At 33.5% G+C, this 25,425-nt stretch overlaps 5 protein-coding genes across 13 annotated transcripts; 3 read left to right on the top strand and 2 right to left on the bottom strand.

Moving 5' to 3' along the window:
* Window positions 1-20: 20 nt before the first annotated feature.
* Window positions 21-7,998, top strand: FBXO11 (F-box protein 11). 6 transcript variants are annotated; one of them, XR_004581117.2, is made up of 9 exons: window positions 21-156; window positions 1,189-1,527; window positions 1,608-2,396; window positions 2,483-3,335; window positions 3,406-3,626; window positions 3,704-3,922; window positions 4,005-4,212; window positions 4,322-5,437; window positions 5,556-7,998. XR_004581117.2 is itself a non-coding variant. In XM_034321751.2 (9 exons), the coding sequence occupies exons 1-8, from the start codon at window positions 60-62 to the stop codon at window positions 4,449-4,451; spliced, it is 2,856 nt and encodes a 951-aa protein (XP_034177642.1). In that variant the 5' UTR covers window positions 21-59; the 3' UTR covers window positions 4,452-4,495; window positions 5,000-7,998. The 6 variants fall into 6 exon arrangements, 3 of the variants coding, with proteins under 3 accessions (XP_034177642.1, XP_034177641.1, XP_034177640.1); XR_004581116.2 differs by having other exon boundaries at window positions 4,322-5,492; XR_013063182.1 differs by having other exon boundaries at window positions 4,322-6,037; window positions 7,080-7,998.
* On the top strand, window positions 5,640-18,906 carry side-III (sidestep III). The gene is made up of 15 exons (XM_034321754.2): window positions 5,640-5,764; window positions 8,632-14,972; window positions 15,575-15,707; window positions 15,808-16,016; window positions 16,094-16,204; window positions 16,284-16,487; window positions 16,554-16,699; window positions 16,778-16,928; window positions 16,987-17,117; window positions 17,191-17,350; window positions 17,423-17,719; window positions 17,796-18,116; window positions 18,202-18,492; window positions 18,567-18,676; window positions 18,765-18,906. Exons 2-15 carry the CDS (start codon window positions 14,801-14,803, stop codon window positions 18,876-18,878), a joined length of 2,550 nt encoding a protein of 849 aa, XP_034177645.1. The 5' UTR covers window positions 5,640-5,764; window positions 8,632-14,800; the 3' UTR covers window positions 18,879-18,906.
* A 1,662-nt stretch (window positions 18,907-20,568) lies between these two features.
* Window positions 20,569-21,975, bottom strand: MED6 (mediator complex subunit 6). Of its 2 annotated transcripts, XM_076691261.1 has the most exons (6): window positions 21,796-21,975; window positions 21,599-21,648; window positions 21,339-21,498; window positions 21,088-21,262; window positions 20,767-21,013; window positions 20,569-20,698 (listed from the first exon to the last, which is right to left on the bottom strand). In XM_076691261.1, exons 2-6 carry the CDS (start codon window positions 21,624-21,626, stop codon window positions 20,619-20,621), a joined length of 690 nt encoding a protein of 229 aa, XP_076547376.1. In that variant the 5' UTR covers window positions 21,627-21,648; window positions 21,796-21,975; the 3' UTR covers window positions 20,569-20,618. The 2 variants fall into 2 exon arrangements, with proteins under 2 accessions (XP_076547376.1, XP_034177660.1); XM_034321769.2 differs by having other exon boundaries at window positions 21,599-21,972.
* Naa80 (N-alpha-acetyltransferase 80) lies at window positions 21,498-23,844 on the top strand. 3 transcript variants are annotated; one of them, XM_076691262.1, is made up of 6 exons: window positions 21,498-21,644; window positions 21,999-22,190; window positions 22,381-22,655; window positions 22,956-23,077; window positions 23,152-23,285; window positions 23,345-23,844. In XM_076691262.1, exons 4-6 carry the CDS (start codon window positions 22,965-22,967, stop codon window positions 23,686-23,688), a joined length of 591 nt encoding a protein of 196 aa, XP_076547377.1. In that variant the 5' UTR covers window positions 21,498-21,644; window positions 21,999-22,190; window positions 22,381-22,655; window positions 22,956-22,964; the 3' UTR covers window positions 23,689-23,844. The 3 variants fall into 3 exon arrangements, with proteins under 3 accessions (XP_076547377.1, XP_076547378.1, XP_034177662.1); XM_076691263.1 differs by lacking the exons at window positions 21,498-21,644; window positions 21,999-22,190 and adding an exon at window positions 22,206-22,298; XM_034321771.2 differs by lacking the exons at window positions 21,498-21,644; window positions 21,999-22,190 and having other exon boundaries at window positions 22,226-22,655.
* A 30-nt stretch (window positions 23,845-23,874) lies between these two features.
* Window positions 23,875-25,423, bottom strand: LOC117603050 (flavin reductase (NADPH)). Its single transcript, XM_034321770.2, has 5 exons — window positions 25,128-25,423; window positions 24,626-24,790; window positions 24,457-24,546; window positions 24,259-24,390; window positions 23,875-24,178 (listed from the first exon to the last, which is right to left on the bottom strand). The coding sequence occupies exons 1-5, from the start codon at window positions 25,198-25,200 to the stop codon at window positions 24,030-24,032; spliced, it is 609 nt and encodes a 202-aa protein (XP_034177661.2). The 5' UTR covers window positions 25,201-25,423; the 3' UTR covers window positions 23,875-24,029.
* Between the last annotated feature and the right edge of the window lie 2 nt (window positions 25,424-25,425).

Here is a 25,425-nt window from a genome sequence, read left to right as displayed (position 1 = left end):
GTTTAGTGTTTAGTTGTTTTACCGTTTCTCGCATAATTTTACGGGAAGCACCGATAAAAATGCCAAGTGCGTCGTTCACATCGTCGCGCAATTACGTGCGAAGATCCCGAAGAAAAGGTGCAAACAGGATTCCGCTGCCTTCGAGAACCACCTCGGGTAAGAGCCCTGCATCCGGAGCTCGGTTCACTGCTCACCTGTCTCGACTCTCTTCTTTGCCTTCACCTACTTCGATATCCCCAGGTTAATCGTTAGAGCGATTCCGCATGGTACCGACTAACCGACATTCCTCGCCTTATTCCTATTTATATTTTATTGTTGAAACTCCCAGTACAATTCCGTCAAACCTACTGCCCACGTCTTCATATACACGATTTTCCCACACTCGGGATGGCCGAAAAATACGGATCTGATGCATCAATGACGTTTCCCGAAAATCAACATACGCTTACTACTTATGCCCCAGCCCTTTTTTTTCAGAGACATTGATCACGATAAGTAACTTTCGTACTTCGCGATCGTCAAATTTTACTGTGAAATGTCGGCTCAAAGTCTACTCTTCACCCCACCCCCTTTTTTTTGTAATTCCGATTTATTAAATGTCCAGCTGTACGAAACTTACTACCGATGCTCGTGTGATTTCGAAAAGTAATCTCTTGGTAATTTCAAGACAAAAGGTCAGGCCTCTTTTCCTCTGGTATTGCACCAGCCACAGATTTTGTATTACATTTGTATAATGTTCTACTTTTTTTTTTTTTTTCTTCAAATCACTTTGTATCTTCTTAAAATATAAATGAAAGTGTTCTTATTATTTTAAATATTCAATTATGATACTTTTGCCCTAAAATATGGTTACGTAGCTAATTGCAGATATATGCCAAATACAAAGAATATAGTATGGCCTAATTTCTACATCAGCATTTTTCTTAAAGTACATATTTTGTTTTGCCTGTATTAACTCAATAAATATTGATTTTTACACTGTATGTTCATGATTTACTTTGACTTTTAAATGATGATTTATGTATATGCATTATTTTCTAATTGCAGTGACCAATAGTAACTTTAATGTAACATTACAGGTTTTGAAATATGTATTTATAATTAGTAATTGAAAGTTTTTAGTTCCATCAAAATAATACTTCACGCATACCAATTTTTATACTACTAGCTGTTTTTGTATTTTTTTAGCCGAGCCATGCGATTTGCCATGTTCAGCATCAAATCAGATACCACCTGGTGGTGGAGTTGGCGGAGGAGGAGGAGGAGGAGGTGGAGGTGGGGGTGGAAGCGGTGGAAGAGGATCCTCACCTAGTGTTTCTGGTGTTGCAGCACCGTCACCTTCCCCATCGCATTCACATTCATCTCCATACGATTTAAGACGTAAAAGTCCACCTCATCCAGATCCTGCGCCTGGTACCAGTTCTGCTCTACCTCCTTCGGGGGGTAGTAGTATAGGAGCCACTCTTGGTTCTTCCTCTTTACCAGCAAGAAAACGGCCCAGACGGACGTGTTCATTATCCACAGATGGTACAATTTATTAACAATTAAATTTTCCTACAAATATCTTAATTAAAGAATTTTATAAATTTTCTTGTATTATTTTTCAGGTACAAATACAAATACTGCAGCACATTACCTTCAGTATGAGTTACCAGACGAAGTGCTGCTTACTATATTTAATTATCTAATGGAACAGGATCTTTGTAGAGTTTCACAGGTTTGCAAACGTTTTCAAACAATTGCAAACGACACTGAACTGTGGAAGTCTTTGTATCAGCAAGTTTACGAATACGACTTACCACTATTCAATCCTGCACCTTGTAAATTTGAATTCGTATCCCCGGACGAATCAGACTATCCAAATCCATGGAAAGAAAGCTTTAGACAATTATATAGGGGAGTACACGTTAGGCCAGGATTTCAGGATTTGAAGTTCAAAGGTCGTAATTTGCCATACTTTAATACAGTTCAGGGAGCACTAGATTACGTAGATGAATATAGAAGCAATAGCGGTTCCTCGTCAAATAATAGCACAACTACAAGCGGTCAAGGAAATTGTTGTGGAAACAATTCTCATACAGCTGAAGAAGCACCTCAACATTTAGTTTTCTTACACGCTGGAATTTATAGAGGCGAATTTCTCGTAATTGATAGCGACGTTGCATTAATCGGAGCAGCGCCCGGAAACGTGGCAGAATCTGTTATATTGGAACGAGAAAGCGAATCTACAGTTATGTTTGTAGAAGGAGCGAAACGAGCTTATGCCGGCCATCTTACATTAAAATTTACCCCAGACGTTACCAGTACAGTACCGCATCATAAACATTATTGTTTAGAAGTTGGCGAAAACTGTAGTCCCACTGTCGATCATTGTATTATTAGGAGTTCAAGTGTCGGTAAGTAACTTTATCGTATTGTAAAATAATTCACTTTAGAATTTTTATATTTCAGTTAACTAAAAATTGACTTTTCTATGTTATAGTTGGAGCAGCTGTTTGCGTGTCGGGTGTTGGAGCGAATCCTGTAGTAAAGAACTGTGACATATCGGATTGCGAAAACGTTGGCCTTTATGTCACCGATTATGCACAAGGAACCTACGAGGACAATGAAATCTCGAGAAACGCGTTAGCCGGGATTTGGGTAAAAAATTATGCGAATCCGATAATGCGAAGGAATCATATTCATCACGGAAGGGATGTTGGAATCTTCACGTTTGACAATGGTCTTGGTTACTTTGAGGCTAATGATATTCATAATAATCGAATAGCAGGTTTCGAAGTAAAAGCTGGTGCTAATCCAACGGTTGTACATTGTGAAATACACCACGGTCAGACCGGTGGTATTTATGTACATGAAAACGGTTTAGGGCAATTTATCGACAACAAAATTCATTCGAATAATTTTGCTGGCGTTTGGATCACTTCGAATTCAAATCCAACTATTCGTAGAAACGAAATTTACAATGGTCATCAAGGCGGAGTATATATATTCGGAGAAGGAAGAGGCTTAATCGAACATAATAACATTTATGGTAATGCCTTGGCCGGCATACAAATAAGAACAAATTCAGACCCTATTGTTAGACACAATAAAATACATCATGGTCAACATGGTGGTATTTATGTACACGAGAAGGGGCAAGGATTAATTGAAGAGAACGAAGTATATGCCAATACGTTAGCAGGTGTTTGGATAACAACCGGATCGACGCCGGTACTAAGAAGAAATCGTATTCATAGTGGAAAACAAGTCGGAGTTTATTTTTATGATAATGGACATGGAAAACTAGAAGACAATGATATTTTCAATCATTTGTATTCAGGAGTACAAATAAGGTAATATATTCTTTAATGAAAGGAAATATCTTGTTTGTGTTTCGTAGTAATATATGTTCTTTAATGTTAGAACTGGAAGCAATCCGGTAATACGTGGGAATAAAATCTGGGGTGGACAAAATGGTGGTGTACTTGTGTATAATAGTGGACTAGGTTTACTTGAACAAAATGAAATTTTTGATAATGCAATGGCAGGAGTTTGGATTAAAACTGATAGTAATCCAACGTTAAAAAGAAACAAGATATTCGATGGGCGGGACGGTGGGATTTGTATATTTAATGGTGGCAAAGGTACGTTTCTAATTTTGGCCGATCGTTTTAACTTAAACTTTGGTCGTCTACATAATTTTTTTCTTTTTATGATTCAGGTGTTCTCGAAGAAAACGATATATTTCGTAACGCGCAAGCAGGCGTGCTTATATCCACACAGTCTCATCCTGTATTGAGGAGGAACCGAATTTTCGATGGATTAGCAGCTGGTGTTGAAATAACAAACAATGCAACGGCTACGTTGGAATTTAATCAAATTTTCAATAATAGATTCGGTGGATTGTGTTTAGCGAGCGGAGTTCAACCAACAACTAGAGGTCAACCTGTTTTTTTTCTTTAATTTTAAAATAACATCTTATTCGTAAAAAGAAGTAATAACCGTTGATTTCATTTTTACAGGCAATAAAATATTTAATAATCAAGATGCAGTTGAAAAAGCTGTTGGAAATGGCCAATGTTTGTACAAAATATCGTCGTACACCTCTTTCCCTATGCACGATTTCTATCGTTGTCAAACATGTAATACGACAGATCGTAATGCAATTTGTGTTAATTGCATAAAAACCTGTCATGCTGGACACGATGTAGAATTCATTAGACACGATCGGTAAGTACTGTTAATAGTTTCATCAGTAAACGAAAGGAATGTGTGGCAGGGGATTAGAAAAAAATGTGTAAGATTATGTAATATATTAGCAACTAATTCATTTGTTCAGATTCTTCTGTGACTGTGGTGCTGGAACATTAAGTAATCAGTGTCAACTTCAAGGTGAACCTACACAAGATACAGACACATTGTATGATAGTGCAGCACCAATGGAGTCACATACACTTATGGTCAACTAGGAACTAACCTAAACTAAATAAAACAATCAAATGACATTGAATCTGTAAGTCCAACATATTGCAAACAAAAAATAATTTGTTGCTGAGTTCTTTATTATGATATTTGTTCCTTCGTGTTCCCCATTGTATTTGTTAATTTGTAAAGATATCGTTATTGTTAACGTGTTCCAATTTACGATAATTTCATCATTATTATTATTATTATTATTATTATTATTATTACCATTATCATTATCATTATCGTTACTGTCATTCGAATCATCGAATTATATTGTCATCATTATCATCATCATTGTCATTCTCATAGAGATAGTATATTTTTTATTAGTAAATTAGTACACTATATTAATGTACATCTTGATACAAATGATACATTATTAGATATTTTTTTCCTTTCCTTTTTGTTCTTTGTTGAAAGTGATTTCATAAGATCAACCTTCTGTTCCCCTTAGATTATGTAATAAAGAACTCCGCAACAAAAAGTAAACAATTGATGAAAGCAAAAGAGCAAGTGACAATGGATTTCTTACATGAACAAATCTTAATAGGTAACACCAAATTTATTTAAACATGTAATAAAAGAAAACACGCGGTTAATCGTTAATCGACTGGAAACACGTAACAGACTTCCCATGTGACTTTTCATTAAGTTTCTTTAAATGTTAACTTCGTATATAAAAAAGGAAGTGCAGTGAATATGTGTAAAGAAATGGAAGTAAAGATGTGTATATGTCGGTATTAAAAACAAGTCCGTGATCTTACGACAAGTTAAAAGAAAGGACTCATTAAACAATGAAAACAATTTATGCAATGCAGGAGCATTAATTAAAAAATAACTCTCACTAAGCTCACGATTAAAAAAAACATAGTGTTGCTAATGTAAATTGTGTATAATTCGTATCGTTAATAAACGCGAACGAACTGCAACACTAAATGAATGGGGCTGTTTGCTACTCAGACAGAAGTACGTCGACATCATGTAAAATGTGAGATATATTACAGAAATTTTACAATCACAATTAAATGAAACTTCATATACCAGTGAGTTAAGACATAAAAGTATGAAGTGAATATTTGTGTATTCTCATACTGATGGAATTGTAGGTAACCAAAACAGCTAGCTTCCAGGCAAGTGCGACTTTATAATATCTGTGGTACAAATTTGAAAGGATGGAAGACAAGCCTGTGAAACCGAAGATCCCTAAATAACAGACTGAAACGGATGTCTAAAAAATGTGATATGTAAAATTCACAACTCGAATAATCAAAATGGAACAACCATCTATACAATTCTAAGAAAATTTCTTTTCGATGTAAGTGTACCTCATAAATACACATATTACAATTCTTCGATTCTACTATCTGCATTGTGAATAGTGATGGCCCTAAGTTACCCGATGGGGGAAGTGCATAATAAGACAAAGTAAAAAATATTTAAAATAAATTTAAAAGATAAAGGATTTACATAATTAATGTATGTTGGTGTATACCAGTGAGAAAGAAAAATAAGCCAAGATTTACGAGGAAAACGAAAAAAAAGAAAACTATATACTGTCCAAGGAACAGTGTTAAAAAAACAAAAAAAAGTAATCTCGAATTTTTAAAGTAATCCGATTTTTTTTAATATTATGTTAGCTGTAAAGTCTAATCGTATTATTATAATTGTATTCCAAGGGCGGACTCTTGTATGAAAAAGAAAAAAAACAGAAAAAGCAAATGAAGAAAAAAAAGCGCCTATTAGCGATAATTTTAGACGCAACCACATCCATTTATGCAAATGATGAATATTAAAATAAGTAGACAAAAATAATGAAATCACATTATGGGTAAAATTTTGTTTGCATACAAAATTTTACGAAGTCTCGTAATTCATTATATTGTATGTAGTAATTTTGTATATCATTTGGTAGAATGGGTAATGGTACATGAGAATTGCCTTTGAATTCTTTACTGACCTAAGGTCCGTAGTATTATACACAGCAGTGTCATATTATACATAGTATAACTATATATAATGTCAAACATATTATGTGCACTGAGGGTAAATGGAAAAAGAAGAAAATTGAAATGTATTTCAAAGGCATTTTTCATATGTGCACATTAAAAACGAACAACTTTTTACGTTCATCGAGTGATACTCTTTATACGCTCTGTTGTTTTGTTTAAATAACATTCGTCCGCGAATAAGTTTTTCTTCCCCTTTTATTAAACTTGAAACTTGGAGTAGAGGAACTACAGAAAAAGGAAAACATAAAACAGTACGGTAACACTTGAACATTATCGTACCGAAAAATTTCACGTGCTCTCTAAGTTATAATAAAATTACCAAAATCTATTTTGTCGATTGTTTTTCTTTTTTTTTTTTTTTTTTTTATAGATATACTGTCTTGAGTATTATTTACAAAATGTTAAATATTTGTTTATATGTTTATCTGTTTTATGTATTTACAACAAAAAGAAGTTGCAGGAAGAAAACTGTGGCAACCATTTTTCTATATTTTCAATGTCGACTCACGATTTACCATAAAAAGCAATTAAGTTGGAATAAGCATTTTTTCTGTGATTTCTATCTTCTCACAGTTTCAAAGTATGTTGAATAATTCTTATAACGAACATTGTTTTGCGCAGCAGCCGTGAAAGCAGCGAACATTTTTTACTTTATGGTCTCTTATTATGGAACGATTCTCCAAGTGGCTTCCATTTCATCTTTAAATAAAGAAAAAAAAGCAAGCACATTCTGATTAGATGAAGTATTGAAAAGTCAAAGCTTGGCTCGTGTGGATGTAGAAAAAGAAACGAAGCCTTTGCACAAAACTTTTGGAAAAGAAGAAGAAATGAAAAATCAGGAGTCGTTGAACGATTCATGCTCGGCTGCGGCACGATTCTAATGTTTCTGTTTCTCGTTGTTGGATGTATTTAGAATGTAAGATTTGATCAGCAATAGAAATCTGTTGTGTTTGAACTCGTTGTATTCCCGTGTAAAGTCAACCAATTGTTCTCTGGATAAAAAGTGAACGGAATTTCAATTGATGAGATGAAAATGATAGAAAGAATAAGGCACACAAATGTACACGCATAGAACACGTTTAAAGATAAAAAAAATTGGTACGTAAAACTGTTCTTGTAATCAGATCTGTTCACACACATGGTAAATGTTGAAGTTGTGTCGCATACTGCAGAAAGAATACAATGTTTCCTTCTTGTTTCATTATATATGTCACAGTAAAAAAATGTTAATTCAGTACATGTATATGTCATAGTAAAAGTATTAATTCTATATATTTACTGAACAATATATTCACATCAAGCTCTAATTCAGTATCTGAACTATGTACCAATTTTCAAGTGAATCACTTTAGTTTAATGATTGAGAAACAAAAGTTTTAATTAGGTTTATTTGTATATACATTTTATTTATCAAATTAATATGTGAATATATTGTTTATAGTAAGTGTGTACGTCTATTGGGTTAATGCATTTACTATAATTCACACATACACACACATATATATGTGTATATATATATACATACGATCTGCATTATACTTTCGTCGTTCCACTTCGTTCGTTCATCATTGTACATTTGTCCAATATTCGAATTATCGTGAGTGTAAAGTGTTCTTTTGTTAAGTGTCATGTTAATTGCATTTTAATTTATCAGATCTTTTCCTATTCTTTTCTTTCTCTTCATTTTATATCACAATACACTTACACACATCTTTCTTTCTCTTGTCATTGTTTCATTCCATTGTGTACTTGTCCACCGAAAAGATAACTTTTACACCGACCTTTCAACAGCAAAATACTTGCCATTAATTACGTTAGTTGCCATAGTTCTCTCGGTTATGTTTTTGCGGTAGAAAAAGTTATTAGTTAGATTAATATTATATGAAATTTTCATGAACAAAATGTGCAAAAGCAAACGAAAAGCGAGGAAGAAGGAACGAGAGAAACAAAAAAAACGAGTCCGCAAAAACTAATACCACAAAACGTATTTTGTAAATATTAATTATATATAATTATATACATAATTATATATAAATATATATATTATACGATTATATAAAAAAAAATATATTATTACCAATTGTAATTATTATTTTTTTTGTTCGTATCCTTATTGTCATTGGCGTCGTTTTTCATTAATTTCTTTAATTTTTTTCTTTATTTTTTATTCTAGTTCCGTTGCATCGCTGCAGTATCGTGAACATAACTAGAAAATGGAAAAGCGATAGTTACAAATTTATCCATAAAAATTTTCTTCTCTAACAGAAAATGATAATCGTATGTGATTTTTCTCTTCGAATCTCGGCGCATCGGTGAAAAATATGTAGGCAAGGGAATCAAGGTGTATCGTGCCTGCAAAAAGGTATACGACGGATATGCTTGTTCTCGGATGGAAAAAACTTTACGATTAAGACTATTTATTAGAATTGTAAATACCATATAAACAGCCAGAAATGATTGAAAGATTTTTTGAAAATAGTTCCCTCGTTTCGTAACACGAAGACAGGTTTACATACCATGGCCTTAAAAGAAAAAAAAAATAAACGTACACCTAATGCTTTTAAGTATAAATACATACATGCGGTATCTAACAGATATGCTGTTACAGTTATATGTGTAATAAATATGGGAATTTTTGATGGAGCTCAAAATAATTAATACATTCGGGAAATTCTGGATTCATTGAAACTGAAACTGGAAGATTAACCCTTTCGCTGTGATGTAAATGAATGATTGAAAAATAAAGATGAAAACAGGGAATAGAAGCATTAGGTTACAAAAATGATACCGAGTATTCTTAGCAGTCGGTATTGTAGTGCGTCGGACTAATCGCGGACTATTTCTACTGTGACTGACTAATCGTAGGTATTACTACTGTGCCAGTCACATGTCGTTCAATAATTATGATTTCTCAATAATAAATTATCTTCTCTGTTCCAACTTTTACAGACATATAAAATAGATACTCCTTTATTATCTGTACTAGAATTATGTTAAAAGATGTAATAATTTTTCTTTTATTATTTAAGGAAGTTGAAAGTTTCATAGTAAGTTGCAAGTAAATTTCTTGGCCCATTAATTATGAATTCTAGATATAACTCCACCAAATAAAAATATCTCCTCTATTCTTGATTTTTCATGATATATGTGTACATTACATATAGCGAAAGGGTTGAAGTAGTAAAATTAGGAACTGGATTTAGTTACGAATTTCGCGGGTGTGAAAGCACAGCCTTACATTGTATTTTCGTACATTACAAGAAGATACATGGAAATAATTGTCGTTTTTGTATATTGAGGTCTACTTTAACCACTGAACGATCCAAAGCATTTAGTGCTTCCGAACCGATAATGAACTTGTATTCCTTGATTCAAAAGAGATCACGTTCCACTGTGTGTTTACTTATAATAGTGTCTTAAGTATGAGGAATAATTATGCGATCGATTCGTGATTCATAATTAAAGAAAAGAAGTAATGACACGAAGAAAAATGCGAAGGAAGAGAACATCTATTTTTCACGAGACGTCGTGAAAATGTACAATAAGCTTAAAGAAAAAATTGTAAATATATCTCACTTAGATACTGTTTGAGCGTGATTAAACGCGAATAATTCAAGGAACTGTACTCCTTTTTTTCTAAGTAACAACGTTTCAACACAGATTCGTGTGTTTAATTAAACTCGATTTTCAACGCTTTAGATTATAAATATATATATAATATATGTATGTAATAAGGGATATAAAGGAAGCGAGAAACGGTGAAAAAGTAAATTCGAAGGTGACGATTAACGAGAATAAAGACAAAACAAAACAAAAAAAAAAGATCTACGAATCACTCGATCGAGAGACTTTTTTCTATGAATAAATCGAACTAATTTTTTTCACATAATTCGCGTTATAAACTAGGTGTAAGATGTCTTTAAGATATAATACGGATATTGAGACACCACACGAAACAGAAGCAATTCAATCTTGCACGATTAATGAGATCAGCTTCTAATAAGGGAAATAAGATGAACTCCGCGTAGTGCCAATGCATTCTGAGCGGAATATATTGTAACACGATTAAGTATTACACGTTCGATTATTCTTTACGTTTTATTTTTACGAAATAGAGAAAATAATAAAAAAAAAAAAAAATTAATACGAGAGAAAGAAAGACCGGTGCTAATACATGTTATATTCATTCATTCGCGGAACACACAGGGATGTTTTAAAAGGGAAACATTGTGTCGAAGTGTTTTTCTGGGATTTTCGTGAAAATTTGGAGGGTTATTGAATATTTAATGTTCTAATTTTCTATTCTATATTTTAATTTCCCAATAATCTAAATTTCTAATTTTAAATATTCCACCTTTACAAATATACTCCATAATCTCTGAAATAGAATTTTCCTTGAAATTCAAGAAAAACAATTCGCTTAGTTTCCTTGTAAATTGTAGAAAAACGTCTACACAGGAATTGAAAATGAATCTTATTTCATTTAAGTTTTCCCGGTGCACAAAAGGAGAATGTTATGATTTAACATAAAGAAAAGAATACAAAATAAATCAATGGCCTATAGGTGTATAGGAAGAATTTTTTTTTTAGGGCGAAACTGACAGACTGTGTATAGAGTGTAGACGTAAATTTAGCCGAAGAAAAACAAACAGTGCAGTTGTGAATGCAAATGCGACGAGCAAAGATACGAAACGACAAGTGAAGACTATGATACAGCGTTCGTTGTACGATCATTTTTTTAAGATATAAACTCGCACCTGCACTTGATTTTCTTCATTCTTTTCTTCTGCGTTTATATGATTAAGGTAACGGGCCCAGTGGTTGGATGATTATGACTGATTGATCAAGAGCGTTTATAATTAAAAGGACTGTTCAAACATGTACATGCTTCACCACTGGACCCGATACCTTTTATTAATGTTCGCGCGTCGACAACTGTATTATTAATATGTATAATAGAACCTTAGTTAGTAAGCCGATATACAGATATTAATTCGTTTTATCCAAGGCGATGCAGCCAAGTTTATTTTTACTAAAACCCTGGGTAATATCAGCGAATAAGATCATCCTCGAATGCAAAGTCTTCAGCAGACTTTTACTGATAATTATTAGATCGTTCCATAAGTTTTTATTTACAATATATTTGGTAAATTTTCAAAACTCATACAACATAGAACGGTCAATTTTCAAATTTATCTAATTAAAAAGAAATATATTTTTACAGTATTTATTTGCAATCTATTTTACAGGTTTTATTTTCTTTATTTATAAAATAGAATATGATGAACTTTTGGAACGACCTAATATTTATCTCTGAACTCTTCAACAATTCCTGATACCAATTATCTCTATCTTCTTCTATGTTGCAAAAGTGTTCATAAACAATATTTTTGTTAATTCTACCAAGATCGTAGACGCTGGGAAAAGGGAAATGTAAAATGCTTCCTCGAGGATTTCCATTCAGAAACCGTGTGTCTGATCCAACACTGTATCGTTCTACTGGCTCAACGCGACATCTAATCGCAAAGATAAAAGAAAAGAGAGAAAAAAAAGTAAATTGACTGTATCACCTTGCCCACGCCTGTATTATAATGAAACGCACGAATTACCATGTGTCATATAAATATAAATATATAAGAAATATATAAATATTATATATATATACAAAAATCTATATATATATATATATATAAATAAATAACAATAATGATAATAATTAAGTACCTTACACAATGTAAGCAGTATCCAAGAAATCCGAACTAGTTGCACCAAGTGCCATAGTCCATAGGTCACAGTACGTTTAAACATAGAAAAGCGGTTGCTAAGGGGATGAAAGGAAATGGAGGAAAAAAAAACATTATGAAAAAAGCAGGTCGAACACTTGGTTGAACCAGTGCTAAGTCGTGTTCTCATTGCTTATTGTTAAGGCAAACGAACGCGAATACGAAGTGGCATGCGGTGATCAACTAAAGAAAAAAAAAAAAAAAGACAGAAAGAAAATAGAAAACACTTAAGGAAAGTAATGAAAGCAGTTTGTAGTCCGTGTGACCCGAGATTTTCTCCAATGGACCGATCTCGCCCATCTTGGAGAACGCGTAGAACTTAAAACAGACACCAATATGACAATATACTAAGAAAAAAGAAAATTAATTTCCGATCCTGTTACTTCGGTTACGAGCCCCCCGTCTTCAACCCTCCGCCGACAAATGAACCTCCACAATTTTTCAACTCATCCAACTTCTCCATGTTTATTTTTCGACACGTTAGTACATGCGATTAGAACGTGGATCCAGGTTTGTGGAAAAAATAAAAGAAAATTCGTGCGTTCCAAAGGCGAGTGAGAGGGAGAGAGAGAAAGTGATGAGCGCGAGAGAGGGAGAGAAAGGGGAGAGAACAACGTTGTAAAACATACATGGCCAGGATGAATCGAGACAGTGCGTGACCTTTGCGAGACATTATCAATTATCTTAAACCGAAGAAAAAGAAAATTACAAAAAAAATAAATAAATAATAATAATACTGTAGTAACGTCGCAATTGTATGTTGTAAACATTACTATTTCAAATATAATGTCATTATTAACAGGAGAGGTTTTCTGACTTCCAACCACACACACGTACAAGTAATTATTTGGAGAAGAAAATTAGGATCTTCGTCATTTTTAAATTTAGGTAAATTTTGAGAATATTATTACTTTATAAATTAATGGATATTTCAAGGATCTAACCATTTTATTTTTATAGATATTGGATTCTCCAATTTATAGAAATTGGATTCTTTTTTTAAAGAATAGTACTAATTTTATTCCAACATGGTACGATTCTTGTTTTATATTATTTAAATATTGAACTGTTTTTATACATCAACATCGATCAGTCTATTTCGAATCTGTTCACTGTGAGAAAATAATATTGTGGAATCAAGAAAGACCAGTGTACTATAAATTTATGAAATCTGCTAAAAGAACTCAAGACAAGTTAATAATACATCCTCCGCATAGTCTTAATCTCCATTTCTATTTAGGTTCTCCAAGAATTTTCTGAGGAAATGGAAATCGTAAACCGAGGACCAAGTTGAGAAGAGAACTGGAAGGGTAAAATTGATATAACGCTAATATTACTCAAAGTTTATTTTTTCCAATTTCCAATAATTTAATTATATTGGTAGTCCTCATTTCATTTCAAAATATCTCAACTTTTGCTTTCGAATACCTATAACAAAATCATAAATATTTCTGAACGGGATAGACATTAACACCTTCATTACAAGCGCAGATCCGTGTCTCTTAATTGCATTGTATTTAATTAATATTATTATCAATATTTAATTTATTTCATTCATCCACGTCCGCAACGGATGCGTGAGGTCGTGAATGTTCGCCAATGTTCGTGCATCGCCGACACGTTTGCCGTTCTACAGGCGATATATCGTGTAGGAATCGAGAGCGTCGGAACACGAAGCGAGATCAGAGACTGACTTTAGGAAAATCGATCGGCGCTCATCGTCGTCGGGTAAGCGACGCTTCTGTAAAAGCATTGCGTGTGTCAATTCGCAACGACGCGGTAACGAGAAAGCATCCATTTAGGGGTGCAAGTTCTCCCTAGTCTCTCCCTAGGCTCTCCCTAGGCTGTCCTCCGCCGAGACAGCCCTCCAAATGTTGAGAGCCGCCTGGTGTTACCGAAACGATACGAAACGTTCCTTCTTCCAGTCTGTCCTGGAAAATGTGCGAGTACGGTGCTCGCCAGATACTGGCGCTACAGTGATCCAGTGAAATTTCGCTTGTTCCTCGGTCGTCACACTGTGTGGTGGCCCGTAAAGACGAACGGATGCTGTCGCAGCTTCACAAGTTAACCCGAGAACAGAGAAAGGGAAGAACGCGTCGAAGACTTCCGTCGTGAAACGGGCTAATCCATGAAACTATTTAGAATAGAATTCCGTGGTATCGCAAGCTGCAGAACCTACACGGTATCCTTCCTCTCATACGATTATCGCCATTTGTCGACACACGGATTAATCATACACCGGTGCTTCTCTACACACTAGTGAAAAACGACAATAATTTTCCAACACCTTTCTACGTACATCGATCTAACACAGCCTGGTATACCTAAGTCCAGCATCAAAATATTAGAAAATAGTGATCTGTCCTCGATGCACGTTACAAGCGATAAGTGGTCGGACATTCGGCTGAAAAATTCTCGTGGCAACAGAATTAATCGGTGAACGGTGTCCTGCGCCCTTATTCCCGAGGACGAGAATAGGTGGGAGGAGATCGTCTACCTCTTTATACGTGGAATGATAATAAAGAAGAGCGACGGGATAGGCAGGCACGGGGCGACATTATGCAAAGAGTGGATCTGAATGTACCCAACTCTCCCCTCAGAGTGTTTCCCCTTGGGATGGCGATAGGGGCGCTAGCTGAAATCGCGATCAAGCTCATCATCAGCGGTTACATACTCGCCGTGGTCGTCTATGTGAATGCCACAGGAAACTGGGATAAAGATGATGATTTAGGTACGTTTATCCGTCCCGAACTCCACCGACTGAATATTTAACACTTTCAAATTTACCATGGATCATTAAAAATTCATTGGTATTCAGATGGTTTGTGTACGTCTGGCCAAATATGCAACGTATCTACTTAGATCCCTTTGGAACGCAGATTAGCGGTATTCCAAGCGAATACTCGGCGAGATTGTTGCATCTTAAGTAGTTAGTGTATGCATTGATCAGTCACATGGCTGACCAAGCGTTTAGCATATTCACTGAAGTATGCATTCAGACGTTTATTAGGACATTCCATAAGTTAACTATTCTCCTCTTATTTTCATATGAATAAATTAATCATATTTTAAATATATATGAATTATTTATTATGTTACAGTTGTTTGAACAGTTTAATGAAAGGTATTATATATCCTCAACTTTGATGGTTTATTATTTTATGAAACAATGCTGTTGTTAATTGTAGTTTGGAAATGAACAATTTCACAATATAAATTAATGAAATAATAATAAATTTTGAAATACTAGAAACGAAATTGGAACACATTGTCGTACATATGTTATTTATTTATCGAAGAAATTATTTTTAATTATTTCTTCTTCTTTTTTAGTGGCAACTTTTGAAGTCAGTGCCGTTCTTGGACGTAAAGCTAGGTTGCCTTGTGACATTGAACCGTCCACGCGAGAGGATCGCGTATACATGGTGCTCTGGTTTCGCGACGATGCGGTGAAACCAATTTACAGGTTTTAATTTATACCCTGAATAACATTGGAAAACAGTGATGAACTGGAAGTTTGTTTGAAGGAGCTAGGTTCTCTACCTTTAAAATAATATTTTTTTCAGTTTCGACGTGCGAGGAAGATCATTCAATAAGGCTCTGAATTGGTCGGACAGCACCGTCGTAGGACCAAGAGCTTCTTTCGTCACCGTAACAAGTCCAGCCGCTCTTTCATTGGAAGCGGTTCAATTGGACGATGAAGGAATCTATCGGTGCAGGGTTGATTTCAAAAATTCGCCCACAAAAAACTTTCAAGTGAACCTCACCGTGATAGGTACAATTCTACGTCTATCTAATTAAAAATAATTCTTTTCTTATATACTAAAATTGAATATTTATTATTATTTTCAGTTCCACCACATCAGCTCTTAATTTATGACAGTTCAGGGGTGGAAGTGGAGAACACAGCAGGACCATTCCAAGTGGGGGTTGAGTTTGGTCTATCTTGTGAAGTAAGGGGAGGTAATTCTTATTTCTATAGATTACAAATCGGACATTTAATTATCATGTCATAATAAATTGTTTAATTTTCCAATTTCAGGAAAACCAACGCCAGTGGTGAGTTGGTTGGTGAACGAAAAAGAAATGGATAGCAGATTGGAAGAAATCGGACGAAATATAGTTGTCAGTAAATTAATGATACCTCAATTGAGAAGGGAACACCGTAACACTACTTATAAGTGTCGAGCCTCGAATACAAACCTTATACCTCCGTTAGAGAAGACTGTTCTCTTAGACGTTTACTGTACGTTTTTCATTTCATCCATTCTAAATAATTTCTTCGTGTATTCGCATCTTCTTCTTGTTCCAGTGAAGCCATTGTCGGTGAAAATTTTATCGAAACCAACGATTCTCGAGACGGAGAAAGACTATTCTATCGTTTGTGAAACGATAGGATCTCATCCTCGAGCGCGAATCACTTGGTTGAAGAAGAACACCGTCTACCACAACGGCAAAGTAAACGACAATGATTTTATATTATCACGAATCTCTGTAAAGCAACGTTATTTGTTGACAAAAGTTTCGATGTAACAGATACTCGACAGTGGTAACGCCTCGGTGGTTTTAAGCACACTCATCTTTTCACCCATCCCGGACGACAATGGAAAGATCCTCAAGTGCCGAGGAGAGAATCCAGCACTGCCAGACGCGTATTTAGAAGACTTCTTTCAATTAAATGTAGTATGTAAGTATCATGGAATTTTCATCATTTTATCAACTAATTAAACACTTTTGTTTCACAGTTCCACCTAAAGTACAATTACACTTAGGTAGCACTTTAAACGCTGAAAAGATCAAAGAAGGGGACGATGTTTATTTCGAATGCAAAGTCCTTGCTAATCCGGAACACCATAAAATTACTTGGAGGCACAACGTGAGTTGCTTAATCGTACCGAGTTCCTATACGACTGAATTACAATTAATACAATATCACCATCTCTTCGTAGGATGCGGTATTGACGCAAAATTATTCAGCTGGAATAATCATGAGTACTCAGAGCCTCGTGCTACAAAAGATAGGTCGTGACAATGCAGGAAATTACACGTGTCTTGCGAGCAACGATCGTGGTGAGACCACGAGTCCAGTGGTAACATTACGTGTACAGTGTAAGTTGCAAATTTATGATTTTTGTGGTAAGTTACAAATAATTCCCATGTTAACTATGAACCTATTATTAGTTGCGCCGGTTTGCAAGGCGAAAGATGTATCGGTAATCGGAGCATCACTGGAGGAATCAGTGAAGGTACGCTGCGAGGTCGACGCTGATCCCAACGAAGTGGAATTCGTCTGGGAATTCAACAACAGCGGGGAGAATTTCGAGGTTGCACCAGTGAAGTTTGATGGTAACAATGGGACAATGAGCGAGCTCGTTTATACACCAGTGTCTGAAAGAGACTACGGAGCTCTGACGTGTTGGGGTAGGAACATAATAGGGAAACAGGAAACACCCTGCATTTATCAAATCATTCCTGCAGGTAACAGGAACTTTATGACCACGAGTTTAACAACCATAAAAATAGTCTGCTAATATGAATTTTTGTCTCTTCACAGTAAAACCAAATCCTTTGAATAATTGTACGATAAAGGCATCACTGAATCAAAGTTCCGAGATACTAGAAGTGGAATGCGTGCCAGGATACGATGGTGGATTGAAACAAGAGTTCCGATTAGAGGCCTACGAGGTCCGCACTGGTAATCTAAGGGTAAACGCGTCGAGTGTTTCCGCGGATTTACCCATATTTCGTATAGCAGTGGCGGATCTTCTTCCTGCCACGCATTTTTACCTCGTTACGTACGCGGTGAATGCAAAGGGAAAGAGCGAAGTAAGTTTGTTAGAGGATATAATGTTAAGAGACTCCGAGAAGCATACAGGTAACTCTTCAGCATGTTTGATTGAAGTAATTTCGATTTTCATTTATTAAAAAAATTGTTGATGTAATGTGTTTAAACATTTTAGACAGCGGAGTAAGCATGGTTCCACTTATTTTACTTCTTATCGGTTGCTTAATGGCATTTGGCGTCACAATACTCTCAGTAATGTTAATGATGTATCGACGTAGAGGCTCGACATCTCCGGTTCATATCGAGCCGTACATGAAGCAACCAATAATTACTCCTCCGGATTCAAGAAACAATTCAATGCTCGACGTTACACACGGAGATCATACTTATTTCGTCGAGTACACGTTGAAACAAGTGACCGATTATGCGCTCAACAATCAACCAGATATCATACAGTCACCACAAGGTGAAGATCATATTTGGGTGAAGCTTGGATTTCTATAAAAATATATCACTAACTTGTCCCCTTTTTGTTTTCAGACCAAGAAAAAATCAAACGGGAACCACAATTATTTTTACCCGTACGACCAGATACACTGTTCGCACCATACGACATTCATAAGCAAGGACTTCAAAGTAATAGATGCAGCGTAGGTTCCTACCCGTAATCTATAAAACTGTATCTATTTCACGAATTTATAATCATTCATAGTTTCTTTATTTTTCCTCTCTTCGCAGTTGAATCCATTTTCCACAAAATCTTGGGAACCTATTAGTTTCAAGGCTGATCGTAATTTAATGAAGGAAATCATCATTGCCAACTCCATACCTGGTCCAGAAAGTTGTGTGTAAAGAAACCAAAATAATTTGAACGAATGGAACGAGTAAACATATCAAGAAGAGCGATCTCAAAGCCTAAATAATCGTATGATTAATTGTAATTGGCATCGAGATTGAAACATCAAACTGCAACTGGTCTCTTCAACGAGTTGGTGTATATTGCACAAAAAAAAAAAATTAACAAACTGGCATAGTGCGAGCATTGCGACGTATTATGCACCGCTTAAAGGTCAAATGTCTCATTGAAAACCTATGGAAGTCTAAAAAAAAGAATCTAGGAATCGTCAAGACTAGTTGCATACTAACTAAACGCTACACATGGTGTATTATTCAAGTTTAATATATTTTGTGTCAAGTCTTAGAAGGTTTTTCCTTATTAAGCCATCAATTTAACCCATACAAATACCACATTTATTTTCATCGTTATATCTATTGATCTTTGTAAATATTAAGAAGAGCTCAATTTAAAATAATTTATGTTTGGCATGAGTGTACCGAAGAGAGGTAATGCAAGATTTTCCATTATTGCATAGATATCCCCGGAAATAAATACTGCATATCAGCCATATCAATAAGATCAATCCAGCAATCAATACTATCATGCAAATTCTTCGACGAATCTTTTTTAACCTGCCTACAAGCCATGCTTGACAAATTGGATATTCATGGATATTTGTTCCTTCTTTCACATTCATGTCTTCGTTCTTGACGTTGGAAATATTTTGATATTCCAACTGGAAACTTCTCTGCAATTTGTTCAACAAGTTCATACTTGTTCCCTTTCAATACATGAACACAAAATTCTGAATTATACAGAAACTTTTAATTAGGATATTGTTACTTGAGCATTGTGAAAATTATAGATTTGTCGTCGAACTAATTGAATTATTTTACACTTCTCGTGTTTCAGATTCTTGATGAATTCATTGTTGTCGGTAACATAATGACACTGTTCGTAGATTTTCGTATCCGCGTACGATTTCGGACACGTATTTCCATCACATATCATTTTTCTTCTTATACACTATAACCATAACAAGAAGTATATTTGTTATTGCAGCATTTACAAATGAAACTCTGAAAAAAAAGTTGAAATGTTGATGGATTTTGACATTTAAAAAGTTCTTTTATTATGATGAAAATTTAAGGTGTAACAAGTACATTTTTATTAAATTTATAAAAGAAAAAGAATATGATACGTCTCGTTCAACCTGTTGCACGGATTAATAAGAAAGTTTGTAACAAAATATATTTAAATTTTATTCAATAATTGTAAAAGTATGGTATGACTTCATAGATTGTATTCAACGCTATTTCAACGTGTTCTCGTTTAACTCGAGCACAAAAACATCAAGATCCTCCCTGTTCTCCAGCAGCTAAGAAAAAAATAATAAAGTGTCCTGATGATAGTTCTTGTGGTAAAAAAAAAACGTTCAAACATATTGGAAAGAAAAAACTTCCAAAAGTCAAAAGAAATATTCAAGAAGAATTCGATAATCCTGACTGTCCATGGTGCAAGAAATAATGAAACGAAAAATATTTGACCTATTTTTTAATTTTATACCAGTTAAGTATTTTGCCATAACATACTCATTCACATATTATTTCATCACAATTTTTGTATAATAAAAGAATATAAAAATAAAAATAATGAAAATGCTGTGGAAAATTTTAAATATCATAAAAAAATATGTACACTTACAAAATTCATTGCTAGAACGTTATTAATCTTACGTTATCATTAATACATTATTAATTAATTTTTGGCTTCTTTTCTGGTGGTGGTTTCATGTCTTTCTTTTCAGTTTTAATTTCTTGTTTAATTTCCATGGCTAGAAATCAATAAACAATTATTACATTTATGCCCACAATAAGCTTAACAAATTTAATGAATACTTACATGATTCTATAGCTTGATGCACCGGTTTTGGAACAGGTAATGGAAACTTGCGTGTGAGTTCTGCAAGTAACATGTTTACTCTTTGGCGTTGGAATAAAGAACTTGGTTCCTCACGAACGGGTGTTTCTTTCTTTGCTGCCATAGCTTTGCCATTTTTGAAATCCCAATAATAACCCTTACTGGGATGGTATCTTGAACATGAACTAGCTTCTTCAAAAGCGGATTGTAAGTGGTGTACTGTAGATAACTGTAACATGTAATTGCATCGATTAAACGCATGTATTTCTCTGTTATTAGATTTATTTCATAAGCAGTACATACCAATCTAGAGCTGACAACAGATGCCAAGTCAGGAGCTTGATACACAACACCAGCAATAATGTAATAATCTGCAAGCGGTGTTGCTAAAGTAGAAGAATGACGATGTTGCTTTCTAATTACATATAAAATTGGTTCTTGTACATGTAAAAGAATATATTCAAGACCAGTCATATTTCTGAAATGAATTAACTATTCATATTTTTATTCTATAAGGTATCATATCATTTTTATATCACCTATTTGTTCCTTACTGCAATTGATCAGGGCTTAACCGTTGCATTTTAATAATCTCATTATTACAGGTTCTATCATAAAAAGGATTACTCCTTTCCGAAAAATAATCCATTATATTGTTTGGATTTAACACAGGAATCCATGCACTGTCATGCCAGGAAAGTCCCAAAGGATTCTCTGTTAATTGCACCAAAATAAAACAGAGGTTATATAAAATAAAAACGATTATTATATTAATAATGTTTAACGCTTATAATTTCAATATTTCTTTAATCACCTGTTACGGGAGGTCTTCCTGACAACATCTTTATTCAATAAAATAGGTAACTGGAAGTATGAAATATTGCTTTTGTTGAAATAAAATAATTAGCGTTTCCTATTAATATAATTCAAAAATATATGTTTCCTGTATAATCTCCATACAAATTGTATTAGCACTATTGTTTAATTTAATTATAAATCACGTGTACGTACAATTAAAAGTACAAGAACAATGCACACAAACCGCACGTTGCATCATCAGCTGTAATGATCAGCGGTTCTCAAATATCTCTAATGCTTAATTTCTAATTTACATTGTCAACATATATATTGATAACAAACTATAAATATTTATTTTATTATTCTTCATAAATTGAAAGTACAAAGATATTTCCTTAAATTATTTTGATTTACAGCGGACGCAATAATGTGTTAACATGGAGAGGACATTATTTAGAAACATCATTGAACATCACTGTTGAAATAAAGAATGCAGGACATTGTTCACATATAGAACAGAGGCTATTAAGAAAAATGGGTCAAATGCAAAAAAAGACGTTCGAGTTCGAAAGAGAATAGGTCACGGCCATGTTACAATAAAACACTTCGTACGTAAAAGGAAATATTTACGTTGAATTCAAATTTGTATACATAAAACATAATCCAACATGCGTAGAAAAATTAACAAAATCAAATTAACCGTCAAATATTTGACGGTCAAGAGTTTCTCTTTATTTAATAATAAACGTATATATGTGTGAGTAATAAAAATTGTATGATACGTTTATTCTTCTACAGGTGCTGCATAAACTCGGTGTTTGTTGAAATAATATCGCTCAAAATGCTTAGAAGAAAAGAATTTAAGAAGTCTGCCAGAACGAAAGGATATATTTAATATCTCTGGGTGTTGGTGAAAATTTTACATAATAGTGGGGATATGCCCAGGAGAATCATTCTTAGCTCAAGATGATTCTAATCTGAAAGCTATTTCCGCACGACGTGATACATGCAGGTGAAGCACAGTGACCCTTAAACTTGGTGTCAAGTTCCCTTTATTCACCTATAAAAATACGGTAAGGACATCTATTGCAAACTATTTATTACACCCATTGACACATGCTACTTTATATTTTTTGAAACCTGTCAATCACAGGTTGTTGAGCATATTTCTTCCAAAGCACCCAACCAGATAATCTTCAAATGTTCACTCATTTCACTTTTCATGAAATATGTAATGTTTAACCTTTCATAATACAATAAATTTCTGTGCAGCATTTTTATATGATTATTTAAATAATAATATCGTAATGTTCCTATTATTATATTTCTGACTTATTGAAAAAGGTATTATCTCCTGCAATACATGTTTACAGTAAAATATAATGACTGCTGTTGATAAAGAGTACAGTATAGTTCCTCTCCACAAACGACCTGATTTGATTCCAGACTGTTGTACATTACTTAATTCAGAATGGCCAAGGAGTGAATCTGCAAGGTATTTTTATTAATTATTTGAAAAAAAATGTCTTTCTAGAAATGCTGAATTGATTCAACTTTTGTATGAAACAGGTTGAAATTTTTAAAAGTATCATGTGATGAATTTCCCACATGTCTTGTACTAATTGATAAAGAAAATAAAGTGCTTGGTCATTGTAAGATATCATTAATACCTAGATTACGTCATAGTTGTTTTATACAATCAGGTAAGTGTGATTTAAAAAGAATATTAATAAATGAAAGATAACTTTGTTCTTCATTTCAGTTGTAATTGATTACCAATGTAGATCTCAGGGACTTGGATCTAAATTACTACGTGGAGCTGAGGAATATGTAGCAAAAAAGGGGATTAAAAATGTGTATTTAAGAACTGAGGGACAAGAAGTTTTTTACCTTAAAAATGGATATAAGACATGTGATCCATTTAAAGCATATGGAATCAATGATGTTGTGTATTCTACTGCAGCATTTACTAAAGCAAAACTTAAAGAAAAAAGTACACAATGTTGTGGTCCACCACCTCCACCAATGCCAAACTTTAAAATGCCAAGGTTCTATGATTTGAGTCTTACAGCTCACAGAACACATATGGTTAAAAAATTATCTTAACAGCAAAATGCAACAAAAACTTCATGTTTCTAGATCAGTTTTTTTTCATATTCCATGTGTAAATGTGTTACAAAACATATCTTATTTATTTATTTATAAAATTATTTTTTTAATCGTCCATAAATACAAAAATATTATGCATACATCTCATTTTTATGTCATAATACATTATAACCATTCCAACAGATATTTGGAATTGCACATATTTTTTTAATGTTTCAGTATTGATGCAATATATTTTGAGTAAGCAGAAATTTTCTTTCTTATTTTTATATTTTAAATTTATTTTACTAGAAAGAAATAAAAGAACTTATTTATAACTGATCACATTTTATATAATATTATGGAACATTTGCAATACCACAAACTTTTTGATAATACTGTGGTTGTTCAAGGCTTTCAACAAGAAATGCACCCAAGTCATGCTTAGAAATAGCTCGACCAGGAGATTCGTCAATTTTCACCTCATATTTTGAACTTGGAATTGAGTCTGAAAACAACAAATAAAATATGTATTATTACTTCGTTATATTATTATAAACAAGTGTGTTCATTCTAAAAAAAAAATACCTGAAATATGAGGTGGTAATATTGCAATCCATTTTAATTGACTTGCCTTGAGAACATCAAACATACGTTGATGGTCTTCAGTTACATCTCTAAATAGACTAGGTACTTCTTCAGGTTTATAGAATAGAAATTCTGTAAATAAATAAAATGTTATTTGAAAGTATACAAAAATTATTGGCATATGGAAAATGAACATACCAGATAAACAGACAGATACTATTTCTACATTATGTTTTTTCATAGCTTCTATAATATTTTTCATGCCCTCTGATAACATGGTAGTTGGACCTACATAAACGAAGTGAAATAAAAATTAAAGCCACATTACATTGGAAAATTAATATTGGATATAAAATATAATAATTACTCAAGCTGTACCGTGTGCCAAGAACAACAACTACTGCATCTCTATCAGCTACTGCATTTGAAACTTGTTCTGCATTGGTAACATCTCCAACAACTATATCTACCTTATCTTTTAAATATTCTGGTACCTTGTTTTCATCTCTTACAAATACTCTTACATTTAGTCCTAAAATTTGTTATATATTACAAAAATGGGAAAGAAAATTGACTTGCATATAACTTGCATTTTCTAATGCTAAGTTATTATGACTTTGCAATTTTATTATAATTTCTATATATTGTTAAATGTTGATAACAAAATATTTTTCATAAATATATTGTAATAGAAAATATAATTAATCATACAAATATTAAATCAATTTATTGGAATTCACGTCTCACATTTCACTACTAAGCGAGTGCTTTAATCATTAAGCCGTTCAGAGTAGCAATTAAGTATATCTATGCTACTATCACGTATTAATTAAAAATTTATGCAATAATATAATGAAATGATATTTTACCCTTGTTTACAGCAGTATTTAAAGAACATAATCCGGTATTTCCTGTAGCTCCAAATATCACTATTCGATTCATGATAACAGTGTGACTTCTCTTTGGTCTGTAGCCACGAAAAATTAATCAATTCGAAGCTGAAGTCTCAACAGGAATCTTAGGATTTAATTATCCTATTAATATTTATTCTTTATTTATACTATGGTGTTGACTTTCAATCGCTATATACAAAATAGAATGAAAACAACTTTCACTCTTTAGCATTAACAAAAATTTCGATTATAAACCAAATCTAAAGAGTGTATA

Source organism: Osmia lignaria, chromosome 12, assembly GCF_051020975.1.
Source record: "Osmia lignaria lignaria isolate PbOS001 chromosome 12, iyOsmLign1, whole genome shotgun sequence".
NCBI classification, from domain to species: domain Eukaryota; kingdom Metazoa; phylum Arthropoda; class Insecta; order Hymenoptera; family Megachilidae; genus Osmia; species Osmia lignaria.
Note: the sequence above shows the minus strand (reverse complement) of the source record. Positions and strands in the feature narration are given on the sequence as shown.

Coding starts and splice junctions, on each gene's coding strand:
- FBXO11 (XM_034321751.2), top strand. CDS start 60: ATGCCAAGTGCGTCGTTCACATCGTCGCGCAATTACGTGCGAAGATCC. Junction 157..1,188: donor GCCTTCGAGAACCACCTCGG/GTAAGAGCCCTG, acceptor GTATTTTTTTAG/CCGAGCCATGCGATTTGCCA. Junction 1,528..1,607: donor GTGTTCATTATCCACAGATG/GTACAATTTATT, acceptor ATTATTTTTCAG/GTACAAATACAAATACTGCA.
- side-III (XM_034321754.2), top strand. CDS start 14,801: ATGCAAAGAGTGGATCTGAATGTACCCAACTCTCCCCTCAGAGTGTTT. Junction 14,973..15,574: donor GGATAAAGATGATGATTTAG/GTACGTTTATCC, acceptor CTTCTTTTTTAG/TGGCAACTTTTGAAGTCAGT. Junction 18,677..18,764: donor TTCAAAGTAATAGATGCAGC/GTAGGTTCCTAC, acceptor CTCTCTTCGCAG/TTGAATCCATTTTCCACAAA.
- MED6 (XM_076691261.1), bottom strand. CDS start 21,626: ATGTTGTCAGGAAGACCTCCCGTAACAG. Junction 21,499..21,598: donor AGGAAGACCTCCCGTAACAG/GTGATTAAAGAA, acceptor TGCAATTAACAG/AGAATCCTTTGGGACTTTCC. Junction 21,014..21,087: donor CTGTTGTCAGCTCTAGATTG/GTATGTACTGCT, acceptor TACATGTTACAG/TTATCTACAGTACACCACTT.
- Naa80 (XM_076691262.1), top strand. CDS start 22,965: ATGACTGCTGTTGATAAAGAGTACAGTATAGTTCCTCTCCACAAACGA. Junction 23,078..23,151: donor CCAAGGAGTGAATCTGCAAG/GTATTTTTATTA, acceptor TGTATGAAACAG/GTTGAAATTTTTAAAAGTAT. Junction 23,286..23,344: donor TAGTTGTTTTATACAATCAG/GTAAGTGTGATT, acceptor TCTTCATTTCAG/TTGTAATTGATTACCAATGT.
- LOC117603050 (XM_034321770.2), bottom strand. CDS start 25,200: ATGAATCGAATAGTGATATTTGGAGCTACAGGAAATACCGGATTATGT. Junction 24,791..25,127: donor AAATACTGCTGTAAACAAGG/GTAAAATATCAT, acceptor AACAAATTTTAG/GACTAAATGTAAGAGTATTT. Junction 24,391..24,456: donor AGTATCTGTCTGTTTATCTG/GTATGTTCATTT, acceptor ATTTATTTACAG/AATTTCTATTCTATAAACCT.